The 18939-nt window shown below is 41.6% G+C and overlaps 1 protein-coding gene across 1 annotated transcript in view; it reads right to left on the bottom strand.

The window, feature by feature from the left end:
- Positions 1-18939, bottom strand: part of malrd1 (MAM and LDL receptor class A domain containing 1) — a 351826-nt gene that overhangs the window by 170424 nt on the left and 162463 nt on the right. Inside the window, exons 21-22 of the mRNA XM_072252046.1 lie at positions 18606-18853; positions 3145-3436 (exon numbers count right to left, since the gene is read on the bottom strand). Coding sequence (XP_072108147.1) covers positions 3145-3436; positions 18606-18853 — 540 coding nt within the window. The remainder of the gene's footprint in view (positions 1-3144; positions 3437-18605; positions 18854-18939) is intronic.

Genomic DNA, 18939 nt, shown 5'->3' with positions numbered 1-18939 from the left:
CTACTTACTTTTTGAAGTACAGCGAGAAATGGTTGAGTAAAAAAAAACAGTATAGCATATGCTCTTCAGAAAAGGAGACAGACACGGTTGAATTAAAACCAGGCCAGAAACAAAAGGATTCATGTGTTCATAAATAGTGAGTACTGGATAATAACAACCATATAAAAGAGCAGAAATGGCTGGTGATATCAGAATGATTGACTTGCTTGATTACACAACACATAACTGGATGTTGCACATGGAGCAGATTGGGCAATATTTTAAAGCAAATGAAATAACTAAGGAGAAACAAGTATCAGTTTTGCTGAGAGCATTGTGTTTGAAATTTAATTGCTCCAACCAAACCAGCCAAAGTGAGCTTTGCTGATATTGTGAAAGTAACACAGGAACATTTAGAACGAAAACCATTATTGATCGCAGAGCACTTCAGGTTTCAAATGGAAGGGGAGTCCAATTCAGCTTGCATCGCAGAATTGAAAGAGCTGTCTGAGCATTATCAATTTGACAATGGGCTTGATGATGCACTGAGAGAATATTTAGTTTGTGGAATCGTACAAGAAAGCAATCAAAACAGGCTCCTATCTGAAGCACAAATTACATTCGAAAGAGCAGTGAAATCAATGAAATTAGTAGATAGAGACACAATTGAATTGGAGTCAGGAATGAAAGTGAGCATGAACAAATCTAAAATGTCTAAACAGAAGCAGGCTTGGCCAAACAAATTGTGTTACCGTGTCTCAGGGGCTCACGTACATGAGACCAATGCTGGTTTAAAGGTGAAACTTGCAGAAAATGCAACAAAGTAGGACACATACAAAGAGCGCATTGGGCAGACAAAAATAAATGGACCACACAGGAAAGAGAAAAAGATAAAAAGACAAGTTGCAGTTTCAAAAAGAGCACTTATCTGCATGAAGTTGATGAAAAATCTGATAAGGAGGAGAGTGACACAGGACTGAGTCGCCTTGGGATTTACAATGTGAAGACTCACAATAGAAAAGCAATATGGCTTACACCAAAAGTGAGTGGCAATTTAATTAAAGTGGAATTGGACTCTCATTTGGCTTTTTCAGTAGTTCCACAAAGTGAGTTTGAATGGCATCTTAAAGATACTGAACTGAAGCTTATCCAACTAAGAACTTACACTGGAGAAAAGATAACTCCTGTGGGAATGGCATTCATTACACTGAAGTGCAATAACTAACAAGCCATATTGGACTCACATGTGGTAAAATCAGGAAGACCTGTTTTGTGGGTCTGTGATTGGCTGAGATAATCACAAATTTATTGAAGATCTAGCCATCATTCGCATGCCACATCCCTTATAATAGAGTCACTGAAAGTGGATTAAGAAAGGTACTGGATGGTGCCACAGCAGTACTCAAGGATGGCACTGAAAAACTTGGAAATATCAAGGGTAAAACAGTGTTAAATGGAAGTGCTTCATCCAGGTTTTGGAATGCCCATATGATTCCTTATAGCATCCGTGATAAAGTAGACAGTGAGCTAGATCGCATGAAGGCTGAAGGAATTCTTTCCAAGGTTGCATGGAGCCCATGAGCAATGCCAGTGGTACCACTAGCCAAGAAGAGTGGATTTGTCAGGATCTGTGGTGATTTTAAGGCCCCTATTCAACCCAGTACTGAATGTAGATCAATACCCTCTGTCCAAGATAGAGGATATCTCTGCAAACCCTTCTGGGCTTAGCTGACGCCTACCTACAGATGAAAATGGAAGAAGACTCCAAAGTGTTTCTCAGCATATATACTCACAAAGGACTTTATCACTATAATAGTCCTATTTTTGGAGTAGCATCTCCACCTGCACTCTGGCAGAAAGACAGGTGCTGCAAGGCTGCCCAGGGACCCAGTGTTACCTTGGATGATGTCATTGTTACCAGTAAGGATGACAAGGAACATCTCCAAAATCTCAAGACAGTACTAAGGAGATTAGTAGATTATAGGCTCAGTGCCTGATACAGCAAGTCTGAATTCTTTAACCAAGCATCCCTTACTGTGATCACACCATTAATGCGCAAGCGTTTACAAGTGAGAAAATTTAAGCAGTGGTGGATGTCCCATGTCCAAAGAACATGTCATAGTTGCAGTCTTTTTAGGATTTGTCAATTATTATAATAGGTTCATGTTAAACCAGGCTACTATGGTTCTCTCCTTGAACATATGACTACAGATTGGGAAGAAATTACAACGGACAAAGCAGTGTGAGGTTCTTTCCAAAAAGTGGTGGCGTCAGACACTGTTCTCACATATTATGATCCACACATCCAGAAGAAAATATTCAGAACTGTCAGAACCACTTTCTGCAGTCCCAGAGTCAACTCCTACAGCCACCATGGAGGAGGCCACAAAGCCTGAGATTGTTTCGTATCCACAAGTCTCACCAGCCGGACAGAGTGATCCCCTAGTCAGGAAAGATGTTATCGTATAAGAGTAAGAAATCCTCCACAGCGTTTAAATCTTTATGCCTGATTGGGACTATTTAAAATGTACGATGTTGTGGATGTCATATATAACAGTTGTATTATAAAGTATACTGTGTATATAGATAGATATATAATATTCACACACATGTACCGCATATACACACACAGAACAATACTTCACATATTTGAGTTGAGTCGCATTCTATTTGGAGTTTATAGTTAATCAGGGAAGAGAGCCTGTAATTAATATTTGATTAGTATTGTAAATAAGTTGTTGATTAAGCATTTCTTGTTTGTTTAAATAACTAATTACAGTTTATATGTATGAAGTATGTGATTGGGATAGGTCATCAGGCCGCTGAGACATATGTGCACGCCTCACTTAAAGTGAAGAACAAAGTTAAACTTACATCCTGGCTCTTGTTTTCCATTCAATCAGCTTCTATGTCTTGGAGTTATAAAACATAACAGAACAATATGATCTGTAACCTTGTAAATTGACTTAGAGCATAATCTGTCCATGCAGCCATGAGTGTAGAGGGAATAGAATAGAGGGCTCAGGATGCAACCTTGTGGAACACCAATGTTTAAAATAATCATGGCAGGGATGTTCCTGCCCATCTTTACTCATTGTGGTCTGTTAATCAGAAAGTTAAAGATCCAAACTTTCTAAATATCTATGGAAGCTGATCATTACATACCTGTTGGAGGATGTGGAGTAGGTGTTTCATAAAATGCATTATTGGAACTGATGCATCCCTTTGTGAAGGTGATATCATCAAGTGCTATGACTCCTTTGGAGCCTTTGCCCACCCATCCCTCTATCATTATCTCAAAGTCTTCATCAGCGCTCAGAGTGATTCCAGCTCGTTGCCAGTAATGGCCTCGGTCCCCTGTTAAGTTGAGAAGTGACGTGTGACGACCAGATAAAGTCTGTAGATATACTATTAATGATCCATTAATATTTCCAGCCATATGGTAATAAAAAATAATCTGCAAAAGAAAAAGCAATGGCATTCTTAACCAAACAAATTTGAGATCAGTGACTTTGAGATTTTGTGTAACAGTTCATAACACTCTCCCATTCCTCTGGAACATATGTCAACATAATTTACTTCAAAGCAATATGTGCCTCATATTTGCATATGCAATCCTACTACAAAGCAGTAAAACCATTCATCGTGGTCCATTTTTGAAAATGATTGTATTCAAAATTAATCTGAAGAAACAGTAGCTCAATTTCTGCAACAGGCATGTAGGGGGAAGGCAATTTGCATCGATATGCTCAAATAAAAATTAGATAGCTGATTTTTAGTAAATCAACTTTTGAAACACAATGAATGATTTAAGATTTGATTTGTGATAACTTAAGGTATAACTCTTGATGGTCCAGCTAGACTTGATCTGAATGATTTGTAAATCTGACTGTGCATCTTCTCATTACAAATATGCTCTCAGAGAATAATTCTTTACATATGCTGTCAAAAACTGTGTTTTCATCTCACAAATATTTTCAGTTAATTGCTTCATATGCAATACTGTCTCACACTCACAGATTTGTTTAGATTCATTACTAAGATTTTCTTAGTCAACGTACAGAAGAATAAATAAAAAGAAAACCATTATAGAGTGGAATATGGAACTGTGCCTGCAATGGGACTTTGGAAAGCCATCTCTTAAACTTCATCCACTTCTCTTTGCAATGGTTTCTCCAGTTTCTCCACAATTGATATCCCTTATTATCAGTAACCTTCCCTTTTGCACACTATCTGAGGGTCAGAGCCCAGAACTGAAGCTTATACTTCATCTGAGGCTGACTGAAAGTAATATTATTTCCATGCTATTGATCGCTCCACATTCATTAATATCAAACTTTTTTGTCATCTTTAATACCATTGTCAATTTTAAAAATTCACACATTTGGTTCTCCTTTTACATTTGATTCTTACTAGTTCTCCACAGTAGCTCTCTTAACTCTTACTGCACAATGCACCTTTAACAGTACCAACAGGTTTCTGCTTAGTCTTTATGCCCTCTTTTCCTATGCTGTGTTTATTGTTGTTTATGACATTTAAAGTTTGAAATTATGCTCTTTGTATCCATATCTATACTCAGTGGCTACTTTACTAGGTATCTCCTGTACAAAATAAAGTGGTCACTGAATATATATTTGTGGTCTTCTGCTATTGTAGTCCATTTCCTCAAGGTTTGATGTGATGCTCTTCTTCGCACCACTACTATAATGTGTGGTTATTTGAGTTACAGTCACCTTCTAGTCAGCTTGAACTAGTCTGGCTGTTCTTTTCTGAGCTCTCTCATTAACAAGCATCATTCTCTGCAAACTCTAGAAACTGCTGTTTGTGAAAATCCCAGGAGATCAGCAGATTTTGAGATGCTCAAACCACCAAAACTGGCACCAGCAATTCTTCCACAGTTAAAGTCACTTAGATCACAGTTCTCTCCCTTTCTGATGTTTGGTCTTGACCATGTCTGCACGCTTTTATGCCTCGAGTCCTCTTCCTATTACTTGGCATTTACTCTCCTCACCCCATCTGGAGATTTAACCAGCCTTCTTTCCTGACAATTCTATTTTTATGCTCCACTGCTCCTTTAATCCCAAAATTGTTTATAAATCTGGAACAGCAATATAATTAGATACAAGTACCAAATATTCATCAGTTAAACACGAGCTTTAGGTTATAAGTTCAAGTCTCTCGAGTAGGCCTTGTGCCTATAATGTTCTGAATCAAAGGCATGCTACTGCTGAGCCAAGCTGACTGAAGTTCTATGTGGAAAGCGGATAATGCTCTAACACAGGGGTTCTCAACCTTTTTATGCCATGGCCCCCTACTATTAACTATGGATCCCATAATTGGGAACCCCTGCTCTAATACATAAAAAAGAGAATAGTGCAACCCAGTTCATTTAAGATTCATTGCTTGAGAAAGGAGTTTACAGAAAGCCCAGTGGTGGGAGCCTGGAATGTGTTACCTGAGGTGGTAGTAGAGGCAGAAAGATCTTGATGGGAGTTATATATGGTACTCCAAATAGGAGCCAGGATGTGGAGTACTATTTACAACAAGAGAGAGAAAATACATGTCAAAAGGGCAACATTATGATAGTCATAGGGCACTTCAATATTCAGGTAGTTTGGGAAAATTATGTTTTTGCTGGATCCCAAGAGAGAGAATTTGTAGGATGCCTACAAGATGGCTTTTTAGAGCAGCTTGTGATTAAGCCCACTAGGGGAAAGGCAATTCTTGATTGGGTGCTGTGTAATGAACTAGATATGATTAGGGAGTTTAAGGTAAGGGAATCTTGAGGAGGCAGTGATCATAATATGATAGAATTCACCCTGCAATTTGAGAGGAAGAAGATAAAGGCAGTTGGTCCAGATGGAATACCTGGCTGTGTGCTCAGAGTCTGTGCAGGGCAGTTGGCCGGGGTCTTCAGGGACATTTTTAATCTGTGCCTGGCTCAGGCAGTTGTCCCCAGAAGACTCAAGATCGCCACCATCGTACCAGTGCTGAAGCATTCCACTGCCACAGGCCTGAATGACTTCCGCCCAGTTGCACTCACCCCCATCATTGCAAAGTGCTTTGAGAGACTGGTTCTATCACATCTGAAATCATGCCTGCCCAATACCCTGGACCCCCATCAATTTGCTTATTGCACCAACAGGTCAACAGAGGACGCCATCTCCACAGCACTACACTCTGCCCTGACACACCTGGGCAGCCCCAACTCTTACGTCAGAATGCTGTTCATTGACTTTAGTTCGGCATTCAATACTGTGATCACCTCCAAGCTGATCGCCAAACTTTGTCAGCTTGGTATCAGCTCATCCCTCTGCAATTGGACCTTGGACTTTCTGAGTAACAGACCCCAAACTGTTAAGTTAGACAACCTCTCCTCCTCCACTCCCACCCTGAACACTGGCGTGCCTCAAGGCTGTGTGCTGAGCCCTTTTCTGTACTCCCTTTTCACCTATGACTGTGCTCCTGTACATGGTTCTAACTCCATAATCAATTTCGCAGATGACAACACGGTGGTTGGCCTGACCAGAGGCGATGACAAGGCGACCTACAGGGATGAGATCCAGCACCTGGCCGCGTGGTGTGCCGACAACAACCTGGCCCTTAACACCCAGGAGACCAAGGAGATCATCGTGGATTTCAGGCATGCTAGGAACCACTCTCACGTCCCCAACTACATCAACAGAGCTGTTGTTGAGCGTGTATCAAGCTTCAAATTCCTTGGTGTCCATATTTCCGAGGATCTCACCTAGTACCTGAACTCCTCCATCCTGATCAAAAAGGCGCAACAGCGCCTTTATTTCCTGCGGAGCATCGAGAAAGCTCACCTCTGTCCCAGGATACTGACTGACTTTTACCACTGTACCATTGAGAGCATACTCACCAACTGCATCTCTCCCATATCAGACTGCACAGCACTCCAGTGTGCGGTGAAAACTGCCCAGCAGATTATCGGCACCCAATTGCCCACCATTGAGAACATCCACCATAAACACTGTTTGGGCAGGGCAAAAAGCATTATCAAGGATGCATCTCACCCTAACCATGGAGTTTTTACTCTCCTCCCATCCAGTAGGCGCTACAGGAGCCTCTGCTCCCGCACCAGCAGGCACAGGAAGAGCTTCTTCCCTGAGGCTGTGACCCTGCTGAACCTCACATCACAGCGCTAAGCAGTATTGCACCCATATTGTACTATCTCAGTGCTTTTATATTTGTGTGCTGTAGCACTTACTTTTTATTTGCAGTTATTTTGTAAATAACACTATTCTTTGCATTTCTGGTTAGATGCTAACTGCATTTCATTGGCTTTGTATCTGTACTCGGCACAATGTCAATAAAGTTGAATCTAATCTAATCTAATGTATTAGCATTACAGTGGAGTAAAAGGAATTACAGAGGGATGGGAAAGGAGCTGGCCAAGGTTGATTGGACGGCGATACGAGCTGCAATGATGGCAGAAGAGCAAAACCCGGATTTTCGGGCAGAAATTCAGAAGGCGCAACACAGTCACATTCTGAAGATTAAAAAGTATTCTAAAGGGAGGATGAGGCAACCATGGATGACAAGGGAAGTCAAGACAGCATAAAAACAAAAGGGAGGGCATATAATACAGCAAAAAATAGTGGGAAGTTAGAGGATTTGGAAGTTTTTAAAAACCAACAGAAGGCAACCAAAAAAGTCAGAAAGACAGAAAAGATTAATTATGAGGTAAGTTACCCAATAATATAAAAGAGGATACCAAAATATGTTTTTACTGTTTTTACTGGGGTGTCAGGGAGGGGTAGCACCTCTGGTGGGGGAACATGTCGCGTCCTTTTCAAGGCAGTTAATCCACCTTTGGTCCCCACCTGGCACTCAGCTCTCACCTGTGGCTCCTCGTAGCTGTTTGCATGCGACAGCGGCCACACCCCGGGCAACGGCTTCGACAAGCCGGCTAAACCAGGTGAGGGTAGCCGACGGGTCTCAAACCCTCGGTGAGATAGGGAGTTGTCTAACCCAGCATGTGAAGACAGACTCCGGTGGATTGAGCGGACGAGACCAATGGAAGGTCCAATGGTCAAGAAGGCGGTCTCTGCAAGCGTCGTGGAACGTGTAGAGCAGGACAAGACACAGAAGACGTCCTGGTCATCCACTGCGCCTAGTCCCATCTCCAGCCGTCTCGACTCTGTCTTGCCACTGGATCCAGATGGGAATTGGGAAGAGAGAGTGAGGCTGACGCTGCGCAACTCTCCCTCACTTAAATCCAAGTCACGCGCTAGTCTCGACACCATCAATAATGGTGTTGAGGTCCTCATCGATGTTGACGATGGACGAACACACACAGTAAACGAGAGGTGAGAGTGAATGTTGGACCACTGTAAAATGATGCTGGAGAGATAATAATGGGGGAATAAAGAAATGTCAGACAATATTGCTGAGTATTTTGTATTAATCTTCACTGTGGAATGCAATAGTTGTACTTTACACCTTATTGTCGCCAAACAATTGATACTAGAATGTACAATCATCACAGCGATATTTGATTCTGCGCTTTCTGCTCCCTGGATTACAAATATTAAATATTAAAAATAGTAAAAAATTAGTAAATATTAAAAAATTAAATTTATAAATCATAATTAGAAAATAGACAAATGGAAAGTAGGGTAGTGCGAAAAAACGAGAGGCGGGTCCGGATATTTGGAGGGTATGGCCAAGATCCGGGTCAGGATCCATTCAGCAGTCTTATTACAGTTGGAAAGAAACTGTTCCCAAATCTGGCCATACGAGTCTTCAAGCTCCTAAGTCTTCTCCCAGAGGGAAGAGGGACAAAAAGTGTGTTGGCTGTGTAGGTCGTGTCCTTAATTATCCTGGCAGCTCTGCTCCAACAGCGTGCGGTGTAAAGTGAGTCCAAGGACGGAAGACTGGTTTGTGTGATGTTCTGCGCTGTGTTAACGATCTTCTGCAGCTTCTTTCGGTCTTGGACAGGACAACTTCCATACCAGGTTGTGATGCACCCTGGAAGAATGCTTTCTACTGTGCATCTATAAAAATTAGTGGGGGTTTTAGGGGACAGGCCAAATTTCTTTAGTTTTCTCAGGAAGTAAAGGTGCTGGTGGGCCTTCTTGTCAGTGAACTCTGCTTGGTTGGGCCAAGTCAGGTCATTTGTGATATTGACCCCGAGGAACTTAAAGCTTTTGACCTGTTCCACTTGCGCACCACCGATGTAAATTGTGTTGTGCAGTCCGCTATTCTTTCTGAAGTCAACAACCAATTCCTTCATCTTGCTGACATTGAGGGATAGGTTATTGTCTTCGCACCATGCCACCAGGTTCTTAATTTCCTCTCTGTACTCAAACTCATCATTACCCCAGACATGGCCTACAATTGTTGTGTCATCAGCAAACTTATATATTGAGTTTGATGGAAACTTGGCTACACAATCATGGGTGTACAGTGAGTACAGCAGGGGGCGGAGTACACAGTCTTGTGGGGCACCGGTGCTCAGAGTGATTGTAGAGGAGAGCTTGTCCCCTATTTTTACAGCCTGGGTCCTGTCTGTGAGGAAGTTGAAGATCCAGCTGCAGATCTGAGTGCTAAGGCCCAGGTTCCGGAGCTTAGGAATCAGTTTATTTGGAATGATGGTATTAAAGGCAGAGCTGTAGTCAATGAAAAGGAGCCTTACGTATGCGCCTTTATTCTCCAGGTGTTCTAAGGAAGGATGTAGGGCCAGAGAGATGGCATCTGCCGTTGACCTGTTGCTCCAGTAGGTGAATTGCAAAGCATCGGGGTAGACCGGTAGGCTGTGGCTGATGTGTGCCATAACCAATCTCTCGAAGCACTTCATAGCAATTGATGTCAGAGCCACAGATCGATAGTCATTCAGGCATGCCACCTTGCTCTTCTTCGGCACTGGGATTATCGTTGCCTTCTTAAAACACGAGGGGATCTTAGACTAAAGCAAGGAGCAGTTGAAGATGTCAGAAAACACTCCAGCTAGCTCGCTTGCACAGGCCCGGAGAACCCAGAAGCTCAAGAAGTTAAGAGGGCAGAAGTGAGTGTAGTTACTATTATTAAGGAGAAGGTACTTGGGAAGCTGAAAGGTTGAAGTTCCATAGGTCACCTCGACCAGTTGCACCACATCCCAGGGTGATGAAAGAGGGTGCTGAAGAGATTGTGGAGGCATTTGTAATGACTTTTCAAGAATCACTAGATTCTGGAATGTTTCCAGAGGCCTGGAAAATTGTAAATATTTCTCCACTTTTTAAGAACAGAGGGAGGCAGAAGAAAGGAAATTATGGAACTGTTAGGTTGACTTCAGTTGTTGGGAAGATGTTGGAGTTCATCATTAAGGATGAGGTTTTGAGGTACTTGGAGGCACATGATAAAATAGGACAAAGTCAGCATGGTTTCCTTAAGGGGAAGTCTTGCCTGACAAATCTGTTGGAATTCTTTAAGGAAATAACAGGCAAGATAAATGAAGGAGAGTCAGTGGATATCATTTACTTGATTTTCAGAAGGGACTTGCCACACATGAGGCTGCTTGACAAGATAAGAACTCATGGTATTACAGAAGAGACACCAGCATGGATAGAAGATTAGCAGGCAATGACTGAGAATTAAGGGGGCCTTTTTTTTGGGTGGCTGCTGGTGACTAGTGGTATTCTGCAGGGATCAGTGTTGGAACAAATTCTGGTCATCTTAAATATCAATGATTTGGACGATGGAATTGATGTCTTAGTGGCCATGTTTATGAATGATATGATGATAGGGGGAGGGGAAGATAGTGTTCTAACGAAGCAGGAGGTTTGAAGGAGGACCTAGACATTTTGAGAGAATGCGCAATGAAGTGGCAGATGGGATATAGTGTGGGGAAGTGTATGGCCATGCACTTTGGTAGAAAGCATAAAGGCATAGTCTATTTTCTAAATGGGGAAAAATTTCAAAACTCAGAGGTGCAAAGGGACTTGGGAGTTCTTGAGCAGGATTCCCAAAAGGTTAACTTGCAGGCTGAGCCAATGGTAAGGAAGGTAAATTCTATGTTAGCATTCATTTTGAGGGGACCAGTATAGAGCAAGGATGTAAGGCTGAGGATTTATAAGACATTGGTTAGACAGCATTTAGAGTATTGTGAGCAGTTTTATGTCCCTTATCTAAAAAATTATGTTCTGGCACTTGGAGAGGAGGTTCATGAGAATAGTGAGTAATAAATTAGCCATGATTCAAAAGGGTGGAGCAGACTTGATGCTCTAAGCAGCCCAATTCTGCTCCCATGTTTTAAGGTCTTATGGTTTTACAAACATAAGAGATATTTAGATAGGCACATACACGTGAGGAAAATGGGAAGATATGGACATTGTGTAGGCAGATGGGATAACTTTAGTTGGCCATTTGATTACTAGTTGGTTTGTCACATTATTGTAGGCAAAAAGGAGCCTGTTCCTGTGATGTACTGTTCTATGTTCTTTAGAGATTGTGTTTTAGGTCTAGATTTTCAAAGTCATAATTTAATATTCTATCTAGTGTATTGTACCATACAAAGCCCACATAGCCAGAGAATGGTGAATCCACGGAATCTGTTGCCACAGGCAGCTGTGGAGGCCAAGCCTTTATGTATATTTAAAGCAGAGGTTGATTGATCCTTGATTGGTCAGGGCATAAGTGATACGGGGGAAGGCAGGAGATTGGGGCTGAGAGGAAGAATGGAACAGTCATGATGAAATGGCAGAACAGACTTGATGGGCCAAATGGTCTAACTCTGCTCCTATATCTTATGGTCTTATAAGTAAATCTATTGCTAATTTGCCGGTGAAACTATGTGGAAGGAATGATGTCAAATTGAATAAGTGAAGATATTCAAATGTGGTTTGCTTCATTTGTGCTAAGTTAACCCAATTGCTCTCAGAAAAAAACGCAAAGAGTGATTGCTTAGAGAAACATGAAAAGGAAATAAACAAAGTTATAAACAAGTTGGCTATAAAGAGAAATCAAATAATCTTAGGAATAAAACATTAAACCTATAAAAGTGTAGTTATGATTGCTTGAAACACACGTCCTTGAGGCATTTGGTGTAAATGTCACTCCACTCTTTAAGAAGGGAGGAAGGCAAAAGAAAGGAAATTATAGGCCAATTAGCCTAACCTCAATGGTTGGGGAAGTGTCAGGGTCCATTATTAAGGATGAGTTTGCAAAGTACTTGGAGACTAATGATGAAATAATTCAAAGTCAGCATGGTTTCTGTGAAGGGAAATCTTGCCTGACAAATCTGTTGGAGCTCTTCGAGGAAGTAACAAGCAAGGTGGACAAAGGAGAGGCAATGGATGTCATTTATTTGGATTTTCAGAAGGTGTTTGATAAGGTGCCACAAGAGGCTGCTTTACAAGATAAAATCCTATGGTGTTACAGGAAAGACATGGATAGCAGACTTGCTGACAGGCAGGAGGCAGCGAGTGAGAATCAAAGGGGCCTTTACTGGTTGGCTGCCATTGACTAGTGGTGTTCCTCAGGGGTCAGTATTTGGACTGCTGCTTTTCATATTGTTTGTCAATGATTTCAGTGATGGAATTGATGGCTTTGTGGCAAAGTTTGCGGATGATATTAAGATAAGTGGAGGGGTAGGTAGTGCTGAGGAAGCAATGAAACTGCAGCAGGCTTAGACAAATTGGAAGAATGGCAAAAAAGTGGCAGACAGAATACAGTTGGGTTATGACGATGATACATTTTGGTAAAATGAACAATAATGCGGACTATTATCTAAATGGGGAGAAGGTTCAAACATCAGAGGTGCAGAGGCACTTAGGAGCCCTTGTGCAAGACTCCCAGAAGGTTAATTTACAGGTTGAGTCTGTGGTAAAGAAGGCAAATGCAATGTTGGCATTTATTTCAAAGGGAGTAGAAAAAAGAAGCAAGGAGATAATGCTGAGCCTTTATAAGACACTAGTCAGGCCACATTTGGAGTATTGTCAACAGTTTTGGGTCCCATATCTCTGAAAGGATCTTAGATTATGAAGACACACAGTCCACTTTTATTGTCATTTAGTAATGCATGCATTAAGAAATGATACAATATTTCCTCCGGTGTGATATCACAAAACACAGACTGAAAAAACTAACAAAACCACATAATTATAACATATAGTTACAACAGTGCAACAATACCATAACTTGATGAAGAAGTCCATGAGCACAGTAAAAAGTTCAAAATCTTTCAAATGTCCCACATCTCACGCAGACAGGAGAAGGAAGAAAAACTCTCCCTGCCATGCCTGAACACAGTCTGACTCTGAGTCATCTGAAAACTTCGAGCCTCCGATCAGCCCTCCGACACCGAGTACTGAGCGCCACCTCTGTCCGAACGATTCAACCTCAATCTCGGTCGCCAACAGCAGGCAAAGCTGGGGATTTTGAGGTCTTCCCTCCGGAAGATTCCTGACCGCGCAGTAACAACAGCAGCGAACTGGCATTTCAGAAATTTCTCCAGATGTTCCTCTGTGCTTTCACGTCTGTTTCCATCAAATCAGAATTGTCCACAGCCCCTATTTAACGGATACGATATCATTTTTCACCAAGGGGCTGCGCATGCAAGATGTGTTGTTATTGGAGAGAGTCCAGTAGAGGTTCACGAGGATGATTCCAGGAATTAAAGGGTTAACATACAAGGAGTGCTTAGCAGCTTTGGGCCTGTACTCACTGGAATTTAGAAGAATGTGGGAGGATCTCATTGAAACCTACTGAATGTTGAAAGGGCCAGATAGGCTGGATATAGAGAAGATGTTTCCTATGGTGGGAGTATCCAGAACTAGAGGGCACAACCTCAAAATTGAGGGGTGACCCTTTAAAACAGGTAAAGAGGATATTTTTTAGCCAGAGAGTAGTGAATATGTGGAATACTCTGCCACAGACGGTGGTGGAGGTCAAGTCCGAGTGTATATTTAAGGCTGAAGTTGACTGTTTCCTGATCAGTCAGGGCATCAAAGGATGTGGAGAGAATGCAGGTGTATGGGATTGAGTAGGATCCAGGATCTGCCATGATGGAATGGTGGAGCAGACATGATGGGTTGAATGGCCTAGTTCTACTCCTTTGTCTTATGCTATTAGAAATATAATTCAAAGAATATTTCAAAAACAAAATTAAACATTATTGATGCAGATGCATCAAATGCAGTGGGACCCATTGTTCAAAAATGACAGATTGTGAGGAAATAAGATGGTGTGACTCCGTACATCAACATATTCTGGGAAATAAAAGGAGTTACTTACATGGGTAGAGGGCAAACTTTCAAGCAAAGCATACAGGAAAATACAGGAAGAGGTAGGTTAAAATAAACAGACAGGCAATTTATTCTAGAGGGAGATGACGAAAGTCCTGGTGCATAGAAAGGTCAGACTAATAAAAAAAAATTCATTCTAGCCACTGAACTAGTCAATGTAATGTATGACTACTTTCAGACGTACTGCATTAGATGGCCACAGAAGTTGCCCTCTGATAAGCTGACCTGATAATCACAAGTGACCAAAATAGCATACTGATAACAAAAGTCACAGCACTAGTGTGTAACAAGAATCAATTTAGCATTTTCTAAGAGAAACACATTTGTACACTGTTTGTCAGGCATACACATTTAAAAAAGATCCACCTCAAGCCAAACAGATGAGCTGAAACAAACGATCTGTTGATGGATTCAAAAAGGATTAATTTTGAAAGATCAATAAACCAAACAAAAACTGAAGTTGCTGGAAATCTGAAATTAAAATAGGAAATGTTCATTGAAGGTCTTTTGAACATTAAATGTTTCTCCATCCATAGATGATGTTTGATCAGTTGGGTGATTTCAGCATTTTTTGTTTCTACACAGAAAGAAGTAGCCAGTGTAAATTAGTTTGACTGGAAGGAGTTCAAGATGATTTCTTCACAGGAAAGATTGGAGTACATTCAGCCAGAGACTCATTCCACCGAGATGCAACACAGAGCGTCATAGGAAGTCATTCCTGCCTGTGGCCATCAAACTTTACAACTCCTCCCTTGGAGGGTCAGACACCCTGAGCCAATAGTCTGGTCCTGGACTTATTTCATAATTTACTGGCATATTTTACATACTACTATTTAGCTATTTATGGTTCTATTACTATTTATTATTTATGGTGCAACTGTAACGAAAACCAATTTACAACCAAAACTGGGATCAATAAAGTATGACTATGACTATGACTATGACTATGACTATGATTTTAGAAGAGGGTGTTAGTTTAAAAATGTTTTCAACAGGATGGACCGTTAAAGTTTTTAGAAAGGAACCCTGTTCTCTGCAGTTCATAGAATGTACATCAGTGCCAGGTTTTGATACTGTTATCCACGGTAATCAATCATAATCGATAAGTTATGTCACCTCAGAGACTGCTAATAAACATACTTGTAGAGGCTAATGGTTTATCCATACCTGTTAACACTTGCCTCATGGGCAGCTTCAAAAACAGATCTTGTGGACCTCTCTAGTCAGACCATTTGTTCATCCGAGAACTTGTGCTCCTCTTTATCTGTCTATCACCCAGATATTGTTGTGACCACAGTGTGGTAGCCAAGGTACTCAACACATTGATAGGCATGGATGCAAGAAGCCCATATATCTATAATCCTTAGTGAAAATTACATGTAATTGGCACTTATATACTAAAGATCCAGGTTTATGTTTCAGTGCCTCAAGGCAAGTTATAAACCATAATAACCAACAAGTAAATCAAAATATTGTGTCAGATTCTGATTGTCAAATATCATACAAGATGTTTTTAATGTCATTATTTGTTATCCCCGTAATCCACAGACATTCACAGTGCAATAAATAGCCCATAAACCCGAATAACTCCTAGTCTTATTATGGATATTTGATCATACAGTGCACTCATTGGCTGAACCATTGAAGGGATGAAGGCCAAATTATTGTAAACCTAGATTTCAGAAAAGCTTGATTTCTCAGCTTGCTTGCTGCTTTAGCTTTACAAGAGATATTACACATTCTGCTGATTTGGCTTATCAACGTATGCCTGACTCTGTCATGCAGATAGATCGGTCAATTGTATTTGTTCACCATTGGGTGCAATCAATCACTGTCTACTACATAGCTAAAATGTTCTAGTGATTACTAGAAGCAGCAGCTTTTCCATACTACATGCTGTATGCGTGGTCACATACTGAAATCATGTAAAATATTTCTCCAATGTTGCCCTTTATTAGAAAATAAAGAGTTCTTAAGCTCTCATGAAACATTCAAAATTTCATTGAGTAGGTCCCGACTCTAAAGGTGGAAGACAAAAAAAAATTAACTCGGAGCAATATTTATAGATCATAGAACATAGAATAGTACAGCACAGTACAGGCCCTTTGGCCTACGTTGTGCCAACCCTTAAACCCCTGCCTCCCATATAACCCCACACCTTAAATTCCTCCATATACCTGTCCAGTAGTCTCTTAAATTTCACTAGTGTATCTGCCTCCACCACTGACTCAGGCAGTGCATTCCATGCACCAACCACTCTCTGAGTAAGAAACCTTCCTCTAATATCCCCCTTGAACTTCCCTCCCCTTACCTTAAACCCATGTCCTCTTGTACTGAGCAGTGGTGCCCTGGGAAAGATGCGCTGGCTATCCACTCTATCTATTCCTCTTAATATCTTGTATACCTCTATCATGTCTCCTCTCATCCTCCTTCTCTCCAAAGAGTAAAGCCCTAGCTCCCTTAATCTCTGATCATAATGCATACATAGGCGGGAGGAGAAGATGGCGACGCGCCGCGCGTGCGCAGCCCTCCGATGAAAAATGGTATCATATCTGTTAAATATGGGCCGTGGACAGTTCTGATTTGATGGAGAATGGACGTGAAAGCACAGAGGAACATCTGGAGAAATTTTTGAAACGCCCGTCCGCTGCTGTTGTTACTGTGTGGTCGGAATTCTTTCAGAGGGTAGGCCTCAAAATCCCCGGCCTTGCCTGCTTTTGGCGACCGAGAAGGAGATCGAATCGTTTGAACAGAGATAGCGCTCAGTACTCAGTGTTGGAGAGCTAATCAGAGCTCGAAGTTTTCGGAATACTCAGGGTTGGATTGTGGTCGGCATGGCAGGGAGAGTGTTTTTTGCTTCCTTCTCCCGTCTGCGTGAGATGTGGGACATTTGAGAAACTTTGAACTTTACTGTGCTCACGGACTTCTTCATCAAGTTATGGTATTGTTACACTGTTTGTAACTATATGTTATAATTATGCGGTTTTGTCAGTTTTTTCAGTCTTGGTTTGTCCTGTGTTTTGTGATATCACACCGGAGGAAATAATGTATCATTTCTTAATGCATGCATTGCTAAATGACAATAAAAGAGGACTATGTGTATTCATAATCATACTCTCTAAACCAGGCAGCATCCTGGTAAATCTCCTCTGTACCCTTTCCAATGCTTCCACATCCTTCCTATAGTGAGGTGAGTACCCAATGATTATGTGGGGATGACTTATCGCAGTGAGCACAGAGTCAGAGAGCAGTACAGCACAAATCCAGCCTCTCAGCCCATCCAGTCCGTGTCAAACTGTTATTCTGACAAGTCCCATCAAACCGCACCTGGACCATAGACCACTGTAACCCTCCCGTCCACGAACCTATCCAAAATTCTCTTAAATGTTGCAGTCAAACCCACATCCACTGCTTGCAGTTCACTCTGAACTCACACCACTCTCTGAGTGAAGAAGTTGGCCCTCGGGAGAACGTCGACTCAGACCATGAGAGGCCTGCGTCGGGCATTTTCATGCCTTACAAGGCGCAGATTGGAAGTCTGTGTGGGGCGCCACTCCTCGCACAGACTAGAGCAATGCGTGATTAAGTGCCTTGCTTCAAGGGCCCAATCATGCTGCCACAGCTGAGGCTCGAACTAGCGACCTTAAGGTACCTAGATGAACGCCTTAACCACTTGGCCACATGCCCAACGCCTTAACCACTTGGCCACGTGCCCTCAGGTTTCCATTAAACTCTTCTGAGTTCTTATGGAATCATGGAATGTTTATGGTATTTCCCTCATCAAGTTCATGCTGATTCCCTACCAGGGCAACTCTCTGGTTCTATTTATTTTCCCTGTTTCAAGAGCCTTTCAATTGCTTCATTGTATATAATTATCCAATTCCCCATTGAAAGGTATACTGGATCCTGTCTCTACCACAGCTGTAAACTTGTCAAACCTGAAGTACAGAGGTGCCTGGAAAGGAGCAATGGTCCCCAACAACAACCACCTCTAGACGTTACTTCATGAGATACATTTCTCTGCTTTGGCACCTAGTTCATGATACATACGTTAACAATCTTTGCCTTCCCCAATCTACTCTCCTGTGAAACAAGGTTGTGGTGTTTTAGCTCAGTTAGATGTAGATGCTGTACACCTTTGGGTGCCTTGAGCAGTGGTTGGTGGAAGGTCCATTAACAGAAGAATTTTTGAAGCTATCGTTACTGTGGACTGTATAACAATAAACATGACACCCTTTATTCAACTATCATAAAGAGAAAAAAATCCACCAGCTGAATGTTCTAAATGTCCTTGGCTTTTTGCTACAGTCTAGACTGAGAACCTATCTCCTACTTATAAGGACGCTATCCAAAAATATCAGCTGATAATACCAGTCTTACCTTGCAGTCTTTGCTTATCTTGCTGATAGATGGCCCAGAAAGTCTTGCCATATGTCCTGGAAGATGTGGAAATGGGCTTTCAATATATATGTAATGACCAGCTGGAGTTCTCAGTGTATGGTCAGTGGTTGGGCTTGTCCCCAGTGTTGGGATACTCCCCTCTTTAAGGATCCAATCAAAATTATCATTTCTCCACTGCCTCCAAGAGCACAGATCAAATTCGAAATCACAATGTCCCAAATTTGTACCTGCAAATGACATGTTGTGTTACATGTTAGTAATTATTCCCCAAGTTTTACTGATTATACTACTCTTTTGGATTTATCCTTCAATC

The sequence above is a fragment of the Mobula birostris genome, chromosome 3 (genome assembly GCF_030028105.1).
Source record: "Mobula birostris isolate sMobBir1 chromosome 3, sMobBir1.hap1, whole genome shotgun sequence".
Lineage (NCBI taxonomy): Eukaryota > Metazoa > Chordata > Chondrichthyes > Myliobatiformes > Myliobatidae > Mobula > Mobula birostris.
Note: the sequence above shows the minus strand (reverse complement) of the source record. Positions and strands in the feature narration are given on the sequence as shown.